The 10,432-nt window shown below is 35.4% G+C and overlaps 1 protein-coding gene across 1 annotated transcript; it reads right to left on the bottom strand.

Annotated features, from left to right (window-relative positions):
- Positions 1–4,718: 4,718 nt before the first annotated feature.
- LOC132560077 (doublesex- and mab-3-related transcription factor A2-like) lies at positions 4,719–10,079 on the bottom strand. Its single transcript, XM_060224732.1, has 2 exons — positions 9,725–10,079; positions 4,719–5,521 (listed from the first exon to the last, which is right to left on the bottom strand). The coding sequence occupies exons 1-2, from the start codon at positions 10,077–10,079 to the stop codon at positions 4,719–4,721; spliced, it is 1,158 nt and encodes a 385-aa protein (XP_060080715.1).
- Positions 10,080–10,432: the final 353 nt, after the last annotated feature.

The raw sequence follows: 10,432 nt of genomic DNA, 5'->3' as shown, positions 1-10,432 counted from the left end.
TATCTTTTGTGTATATAAACATCTGTGTTATGGAGAGTATATTGATAAGTTGTGATAACTTTGCGTCCGCTTCTTTTGTATCAAGTTCATGTAAAAATAGTTTAAATCGAAAAGCCTCGGTACCACGGTAAGACGAACCTTCGTGTCTACTCCGATGGACTAATTAGCATATGCAGAAAATGTTCAAAGAATTTCCGAAAATATTTTTGAATATACCAAAGTCTTGTTAAATTAAAGCAGACGAATATTGTGATAATGTGATGATAAAATGAATATGATCACGATTGGATATTGTATCATACTTATAACAATGATTTTCTTTACTTATAGTCATTTTTTGTTTTTTTGTTTTTTGTTTTTTTTGTTTTTTGGTTTTTTGTCATTGTTCTCGCACCAAATACATTAACATGGATTCACAATAGCATGTTTCTGATTTCTCGTGACACCAGAGGAGCTGTGCGTTTGTCAGTATGAACTATTCCATCACATGTGTTTTTCGTATAATTTCCTGTGCCGTTTTAGCTTACATACGACAATATCAAAAATCAAAAGCTTACTTTTCAATTTAAAATCACACCAAGCTGACAAAGATTTAGACACGAGGTGTACCCTGTTACTTTAAGGACCTTACCGATCATTGCCATGTTTATCTTTGTATTGTCCTTCGGAGACAGCGAGCTGTAAATGACAGTCTTCGGTACACATCGGCTTTGTAGGTAGTCAACATTGCTACATGACACTTTTGTTAGAGATACTTTGACCAAACACTCGGAAAGCTTCCGCGGTGTCCTATGACGACCGCGATACCAATGTCCGACCTACAGCATACACTGACCACTAATCCGACAGCCTCATTTAAATAATCAAACTCTTAACTCTTGTGTTTAGTTTGACGTTTCCACAAAGAGATCTACTTACCGGTATCCATTTCTAAAGAGAAGTTGGTACTTAGTGCTGTCAGTTGATTCTCTTTGGGATTTTAGTGAAACTTGAGCAGTATATTACCTGATCTATCTATAAATGTTGACCCCTCTTATACTCTCTCGTTTGTCTTTTGTTTGTTATCATTATCCGCTTATGTTTCTGATGTAAAAATTATGCAAATTTCAAGTTGCCGTCTCTATGTTTTGTTTTTGATGCTTTTGTTGTTACTAACGACGGTTTTCGTCATAATGTTTGTATAAATGATGATGACACTGATATCATCTCCCAGGTCACACTCGACAATCAAGATCGTACAATATATAATGAAAAAATGTCATATTTCTGACATTCCAATGGTATTTTGTATCGTAAAAACACGTTATAACACCTCAGTGACGACATAAATGATCACGTGATAGATTACATCGGAAGAAAAACTAAGTAGTTCCGTTTTGCTTGAAATGAGCTTGTCTTTTAGAGAAAAGAATTTTCTCTTATTTGAGGTATATGAGCAATAGAATTTCACACTTGTGTATACTGAACATTTTATTTATTCAACTCGTCCAATAATCAAGTTACCGGCACCCGTTGATGCTGTACTGAAAGAACCGCCTTGGCCATTTTGTCCGGACTGACCTAAGCGGCCGACATCCTACACAGGTTTGAAATCCCGAATTTTACCTTTAACTAAAACCGGAATAGTCCGAATTCCTTCGATTGGATGTGACAAAAAATGGAGATCAATATGGATTTAAACCCCGCCATTGTGGATAATTTTGATTCTGATGTGAAAATACCCTGCCATCCCAGACCAGCACGTGAAAGCATGTGCACACGAACAAACCGATACCCTTACCTAGTATTCAAGGAGAGACGGGTGCCAGTACAGTTTCACATAGTGTACAAGGTGATGCTACTTGTAATGTGGGTGTGTGGGTGTTAAACGCTCTGGTCAAAGGTTTGGAAGGCATGGGTGATTTTATATAGTCAAGTGTAACATGCACAGTAGATAGTATCATGTCTTTGACGAAAAAAAAATCAAACATTCTTAGTTTCGTTTTCTACTTTTTATTTGGTTTTGCGAGATACATTCCAAGTTTATGTTATTGAAGCAATTCTTGATGACATAAACAAAAATGTAATAAAAATATACCAGTTTTGGAACTGTCAACTCCCAAACATTGACCGCCTTTGCATTCTCTTTGGCTGTTTTATGTGTCTCTTTCTTCGTTGTCTGTGATGTCACGTTCCGTCTAGTTTTTTTTCGAATACTTTTAATTTTCCTCATTCGTTTCCAATGTTTCAAAAGTCTAGGCCCTTAACCTCATTGACGAGTCCTAGAAGGACAAAACGGCTGTATGATGTAGCATCACTGACGAGTCCTAGAAGGACGAAACAGCTGTATGATGTAGCATCACTGAGGAGTCCTAGAAGGACTAAACAGATGTATGATGTAGCATCACTGAGGAGTCCTAGAAAGACGAAACAGATGTATGATGTAGCATCACTGAGGAGTCCTAGAAGGATGAAACAGCTGTATGATGTAGCATCACTGAGGAGTCCTAGAAGGATGAAACAGCTGTATGATGTAGCATCACTGACGAGTCCTAGAAGGATGAAACAGCTGTATGATGTAGCATCACTGACGAGTCCTAGAAGGATGAAACAGCTGTATGATGTAGCATCACTGACGAGTCCTAGAAGGACTAAACAGATGTATGATGTAGCATCACTGCCGAGTCCTAGAAGGACGAAACAGCTGTATGATGTAGCATCACTGCCGAGTCCTAGAAAGACGAAACAGCTGTATGATGTAGCATCACTGCCGAGTCCTAGAAAGACGAAACAGCTGTATGATGTAGCATCACTGAGGAGTCCTAGAAGGACGAAACAACTGTATGATGTAGCATCACTGAGGAGTCCTAGAAGGACTAAACAGATGTATGATGCAGTTTGATTCATTGTTTGGTTCTACTGTATATAACTCTAAATCTAATTTCAAAGGCGATATTCACTCGTGTGTCTTTTGTACAATCTTTGATTGTATTTTACATATTTTGGAGTGTGAATTGAGTCTCTTAAGTTGTCATTGGATTCTCCTTAGCTGTATTTAACGTCTCCTACGTTGTCTCCTTGGTTATTTCGTTATTCCATGTGTCTTATCTGTTGTATTTGGTGTCGTCTCTGTCTATTCATGTGTCTCCTTGGTTATTTCGTTATTCCATGTGTCTTATCGGTTGTATTTGGTGTCGTCTCTGTCTATTTATGTGTCTCCTTGGTTATTTCGTTATTCCATGTGTCTTATCGGTTGTATTTGGTGTCGTCTCTGTCTATTTTTGTGTCTCCTTGGTTATTTCGTTATTCCATGTGTCTTATCTGTTGTATTTGGTGTCGTCTCTGTCTATTTATGTGTCTCCTTGGTTATTTCGTTATTCCATGTGTCTTATCGGTTGTATTTGGTGTCGTCTCTGTCTATTTTTGTGTCTCCTTGGTTATTTCGTTATTCCATGTGTCTTATCTGTTGTATTTGGTGTCGTCTCTGTCTATTCATGTGTCTCCTTGGTTATTTCGTTATTCCACATGTTTTATCGGTTGTATTTGATGTCGTCTCTGTCTATTTATGTGTCTCCTTGGTGTCTCCTGATGTGGTATATATATCAGGTAAGTCATATTCAACTTTTAACCGTTTTGATATATATTAAGTAGTATCTCTTGATGATATTGATATGTTTGATAGTAAAGATCCCCACTTACCCTCCAAGTTATATCATAAGTTATATAATGATCTATAAATAACTATTTCAAAATCATTATCACCAACAAAATTTCAGTGGTTCGACTCCATTAATGTATTTTGGTTACCTAATCACAAATTTGTTATCAAATAATGGATTCCCCATATCCTTGATTGGTGTGTCACGTGACTTAGAAAACACGTGTTGAAAATTTTACAAGCCCTGTCCCCATAATCTATTTAAAGATTTTGTTTGAAAATATTTTAACATTTTTAATTAAGTTTTTAACGAAAACTATTTAATCTACGACAATAGAAAATAAAACTCACTTTATTAAGCGCGTGGTCAATGCGGAAGGAAACGGCATTACCCGGAAATACCATTGCACAACCCGACAACCTGGCCTGATAACAAAATTTTCAGGACGATTTTGTATCCTACTAATTAGATATAAACTGTGTTTATCTACCAGTTTACGTAGATGGTGTTAGTTAGGTGCTGTTTGGTAATTGGAAAGAATGTCATAAAATAAAACTTATAAAAGATAAATGAATAACATCAGGTATTTGGACGCCATTTACTTACATACATCTTAGACATTGTATGATGAGGTAACTTCGTATACATAAAATTGTCACGTGACCAAATGTACACAGTTTTAAATGTATTATCATATATACAACAACTGCAGCACGACAAGTATTCAATGTTAATGTAAAGTAGTTATTCTATAAGTCCATATTACAATTTTATCTCTTTCCACATGGATGACACACATAGAATGTCTCAACTGCCATTCATTCACACATCACGTGACCAAAACGAGAATTACATGACTAATGGGATATTAATAGTGAGGACATGAACTTGGCTGGTAAACCTTCCGTAAAGGTTACCTAGAAATTGTCATCAGCATACAATTAAAAACACATCTGGTTGAAGAATAAATAACAAATTATTTTTTTTAGTTTACCTCTACACGAGGTGTACATAACATTCAAATACATTAAGGAGTTATATATCTAGAAATATGCGTGACCATCAGTTTAGCCGTCGGTTTTATTCGACGTCACGTTCTTTCGCACTTTCATCCCAGTTCTCCACGTTTTGATTACTTTCTTGTAGAGCTGCTCGCTCGGATGCCTTTTCAGCTGTTTTCCTAAAACAGTTGATATCTGTGACGCCAGTTCTGTATGGATACAACGAGAAAGGGCTACTCATAAAACCTGGCAGGGGACCGGAAGTCAAGTGCGAAAAACTAGGATAAGGAAATTGGGAAGAAGGCGGAAGTACATCACCGGAACGCATGCCTGTAGGAAACATTTGTGCTCTGAGTGCATCACATGACATTGTGTTAACATGTGACGTAAAAGCTGAGTGGAGACCCGTATGGGCCATAGGTGCGGGGTTTGAAAACGGGGTGAATGCCGATCGCATGCTGCTACCACTGGGCAGTTTAGCGTTGAGTGACTTTATGGTGTGAAGGGGTAATTGTCCAAAATAAGGATGAGACCGGAAATCCTGTTTCAGACGAGGTGTCGTCTGCTGATTTATTAAAGTGTCTTGCGTTGACAAAAATTGTTCTATTGCTTTCACGAGATCACCGTTACAGCCTTGAAGGACGAGCTCCAACACAGACTTCCGTTGAAAGGGAAATACACGTTCCAAAATCTCAAGGTTATTTAGGTGACCCGGAAGGAACGGGGTCGGAGGAGGTAGGTCACGTGCCCGTGCAAGTGATGTATAAGGAGAGTAAGGTTTAGGTCGTTCGGGTGTTTCCGTAACGTCGTTGATGGATTCGGGTGATGATGCTTCCACTCGGTCATCTTCGCTGCTGTCCTCGGTAATCTTCGGAGTGTTTTCTGTCAACGTAAGAAAACAAATGGAATTGAGATTATGATGATACCAAGAGAATTCACAACCGTGTAGTTTACAATGTTCATAATTTGATGAGTTTGTGATCAAACCTAATTATCATCGGTGTATATCAGTTTTATGAACTTGCAGGGGACAATTTAAAATATATCTAATCTATCACAGTTTATAATGCAGGATTACATAGCTGGAGTTTATTTGGCTTTCATCTCGATTAGATAGAATTTCCTATTTTGTCCTCGGATTTCAAAGTAATATTTATGTAAAATACGAGCCAATGCACAATCAGTTTCTGCTGTAATTTAACCGATGTTTAAAACGAACCTCGTGTGTTATTTGGGATTCAAGCATAAAAAACACAATAATGTTTCAAATTAATTCCTATTTAAGGAACATTATCTCAAACTGGAAACCTTTGAACGTTCGAGTATGTGACCTTTCCGTAAAGTAGCTAATTCCTCCACTACAGTATTGCCGTATATACTCAAACTCATTGTTGATAAGTTTAAATAAACAATAACTACACTCTCTGTTCCAATAAATGTCAACACTGTCACATGAAGGATACACAGAATCGATACGTTAAACTGATACACTGAGCACGTTATACAAACTCTCCCTCCCAGCCCACTCCCCAGAACCAACAGAGATACGGGACTGCCAGACCTCACACGGGGCTCTGATAATGATAACAGACTTTGTTATATAAAAGTTTCATTCCGAATACGGTATACAAAGGAAAGTCAGTTTAGTGTTTATCCAATAAGTGTCTCTGATCTTACAAAATATTTGGATGAGCTCTTGAATATAAATTTTCGGCAAATCAAATAAATTTGAATGATAAACTGAATGTGTTTTACCCTATAGCTTAGTCTTCAGTTTAAAATTTAATATATCAATATGATATTTGAAATTTGATTTTCAAAAAAGCCATTTTGCTGTTATCTAGCATGACGTGTTTCCTCACCAGTGGTCTAGGTTTTTTTCATTTCAATAGAATTATCCAATAATATGAAAATTTCCATCAAGTCGTTAATATAATTTGATTTTAGATATTTAAGATATGTTTTCCATTAAGATCAGCTGCAACAGACTTAAAACCAGAAGAGAAAATGTATATTATATAATGTAATTTGATATTCTTACCGAAACGGCATCGCGAAGTTCGAGTACAATACTCATTCACAAATTCCATAATAACGCATAGCCGAGAGACTGATTGAGAGTATTATACAGAAAATGAAGGCACCAACATGCTCTGAAATTGATGGGCTTTTTTATTTGATGATAAAAAATGTGTATAAGATGTTTTATTAAACATTTGTGCTTTTAACTGATATATATGAATCATTTTCAAGTCAAAGTGATGTTAAAGTAACGAAAATAAAAATGTTCTACTAAAAGGAAAATACTTTTTTAAAAAGACAATACAATTGTCTATTTTCCCTGCATTGATGGACCTTTGAAGTTATTCTCGTCATATGAAATACAATTTATTTCGAAATTAATTTCATTAATGAAAATGTAAGGAAATGGCTGTGTTTAGAAAAAAATATTAACTGTTTACAGCAGTCAATTAGATGTTTACTACCAGTAAATGGCTATGTTTAGAAAGCTTTTAAAACATCAACCATATATCGTGTACAAGTAAATTGTTTACTTCAGCCAGTTTCAGTAAAATCTTCGTGAATTAGATATTCACAGACATTAAATGGTTATTTATTTCTATAAATTTGCTATTTATTCCGAACGTTTGAAACTAAATTTTGAAGAATGGTAAGACTCCACACTCTAAAAGATCACATGTCCGATCGCTGATGGTGGTCGACAGAGCTTGTTAGAAGGAGGAGGTATTCGGGGAGGGGATTGAAGGGGGGCGTGTCCGATTACAACAGTGATGCTCGCCATCATAATCACAAGGGACGGGATAATTTCCAGTTAAATTATCCAAACAAACATGAACACCCGGTTCCACATTTACACCAATGTGAACGTAGTAGGATAATCGATTTCTCACCATCAGCCGTGAGAATACTCCGAATCAGTGTTTATACATTACAAACTACAAGTAACAACTGTAAAAAACTATCACTCAAAAATGGCCACAAGGATTATTCTCAATGTGATTTCAATTAAAAATTAAATTCGATATACTCCTCTCATTTAAGCTTTTCTCGCAACATGTTCATTCCATTTATAATGTTTTCGAAAGTTATCAGAATTTTCTTTTCCTTTTTCAATAAAATATGCGTCCGATTACAACCTGGTATTAAGTAGGTAAAGGTGTCAGACAGATACTATACTGAATATTGTCAGTTCCACGTAAAATTAAAACTTTGCCACAGACGAACACATCATGGGCATAATTAATATTTTTTTCTTATTCCAGATTTATTTCTCTTTACCTTTCAGGTCTTTAGTTACATTTCACATTTGTAATAAATATAAATAATTAAAAAAAGAACTGAACTAAACAGTTTCATCATTCATTCTACATAAACATGTACATTCATTCTATTGATGACGTTGTATATAGAAAATAATATGAATTTTATAAAAAAAAAGTGTGTAATTCTGGTTTAAGTTAAATGAAGAAAGTAAGAGAGCCTTCCTGCACTAAGACAATGTATGTAATAATGGTGCATTTTATCTGTGAATAAAATATGATTGTGTTAAAAAAGAAAAAAAGAAAAAGAAAAAAAGAAAAAATAATTGTTGTATCATGCGTTGTCTACTTAGTATTGTTGTGGAACGTCGGTAACAAGCATCTGTTATGAAATTGATCACCGCTTTGCTTTCGTAAACTAACGACGACGCAGAGAATATGCATACAAAACATCCATTTTAATAATTAATTCTTATGATTAAGATTTTTTAAAATTACTCATGAACTTGATTGATTAATCAAATGAGACTTATTTGTCTTTACAAAAACAATTTATTATTATAAAAATCACGAAACTGTATTGCTAGTTTTGTTTATCGACATGATTCACACCTATACAATATATATACATATGGTTAAATCGATGTGTTACAAATGTGACAAGAAAATTTGAATCGTTGAGTCTCAAACAAAATTTAATTATTGTACACGCGCAAGTGATATATTTGATTCAAGACGAAAAGCAGTATTTTCTCTTTGTGACAGATAAACCAAATGATAAAAATATCTTAAAGGCGAATTCTTCCTTGTTACGGCTTGGCAAGTATAGAACCGTTGTGTTAAATTAAATTCTAGATTATGTTAACAAGCAAGTTTTCGTTTTGTGTAATATTTAATTACTTTTTAATACTATTGGTCTATTTCAAGGAAGATTTTTAAGCTAAAGTTTAACTGAAAATACTAACACTCGTTTAAAGAAAGTTAAATAACGAATGACAGATATCGAGATGCAATTAATCACAAAAACAGGTCAACCCATTAAGAATGAGACTAGAGTCCTCCTTCACTATATGAAATACTAGAAACTGCGCCTAAGAAATTCAAGACAAGTACTCAATAAAATGTAGCTTTATGTTTAAATAGATGATTAAATCGCTTTTGGGTAATATAAGCGTTTCAATTACAACTGCACACGGTTAATTTGACGTGACAAGGGGCAAACGGTTGAAAAATATCTATCCGCTATAGCGTTGATACGCATTAACGTCAGTAATATGTTAATTTATTAAAGAATACAATATGTTAAAATGTAATCTTTTCCGTGTTAGGTTTTGTTCCTAGGAATAACGTTCTAGATTTTATAAAGTTCTTAGCAATAACACACCATGAGAATATATAACGTACGTGTTCATATCATGATCAGTTTGTAATTGTGATTTCAAACTGGGATCTGTGAACGTGACAACAGGAAATATTGATATTTTGTATTTATCAATAGAGTTACATAAAACCTTCGTTTTCTCTTTATTTATCTAAGGCGAAATAGAAGAATATGTTCAATGCTTTTTAGCTAAATTATATCGCTTCAATAAAAATAGATACTACCCATTTACAGTTTATCTGACGGATATAATACGCTGAGTTATAGAAATATTTAATAGTTTTAAAGTTTCGGTAGTCTAGAATCATGAATGAACTAAGCAAATTAAAATTTTAAAAAGGAATTTAAAAAAAAAACAGTAAAATATTTCGAATTGAAGTTCTGCATTTTGACTGACGTCGTATGACGTCACAATATACTTACCGATTGAATCTTCATCATCACCCCTTCCTTCCGTTTCACCTTGGGGTGGGGACACTGTGCCAGGGCCCCACAAAGGACCCGACGTCATCACGGGATTTATGTGGTCTTGAGCACATGCCCGCAGCCCTAACGCAATGGCGTCTTCAGCCGCCTGTTGTCGTTTTAGTGCGACCTGTGCCGCCATTATACGTTGACGTTCGGCAATCAAGTTACATTTTTGACATGCGCAGTCCTTGAATTTACAATGACGTTTGTGGCCTTTTAACCAGGAAACCATTCCATGGTTTCGACATCTGGCGCATTTGGGTTTCCTGGAGCCTTTCTCCGTCAGCGGATACAAAGTGACTGGGTTCATTGTTAAATTGTCTTTTATATTTCACCACTTTAAAATGTAGCAGTCTTCGTAAACTTAATAGCAATCCAGATTAAATGATACGTCCAAGTTTAAATTGTTACATCAATCCAAATGTAACAACGTTTTGTCTGTAAAAATGTCTCATTCAGTTTTTGTCCGAGTTTCGTCTATACCCGTTTCAACTTCCTAATAGTTATTGCGACCTCTTCTTGTCTGATTGTCTCCGCTCAAGTGATTTATTCGTCCATGTCATACCCCTATTTGTAAATTGACGGAACATCTTGAAAGCCCCGCCCTCATTCGGCCAGAACAGTAGAACTTACCAGTGGCGCAACTTCCGATAGGTATTGGCT

Source organism: Ylistrum balloti, unplaced genomic scaffold, assembly GCF_031769215.1.
Source record: "Ylistrum balloti isolate Yb309-2 unplaced genomic scaffold, AGI_CSIRO_Ybal_v1 Utg371012, whole genome shotgun sequence".
In the NCBI taxonomy this organism is placed as follows: domain Eukaryota; kingdom Metazoa; phylum Mollusca; class Bivalvia; order Pectinida; family Pectinidae; genus Ylistrum; species Ylistrum balloti.
Note: the sequence above shows the minus strand (reverse complement) of the source record. Positions and strands in the feature narration are given on the sequence as shown.

What these genes read in the sequence shown, in the direction of transcription:
- LOC132560077 (XM_060224732.1), bottom strand. Translation starts at nt 10,079, where the DNA reads ATGAACCCAGTCACTTTGTATCCGCTGACGGAGAAAGGCTCCAGGAAA. An exon ending in TGATGATGAAGATTCAATCG is followed by an intron (nt 5,522 to 9,724) that starts GTAAGTATATTG and finishes TTACGTTGACAG; the next exon opens with AAAACACTCCGAAGATTACC.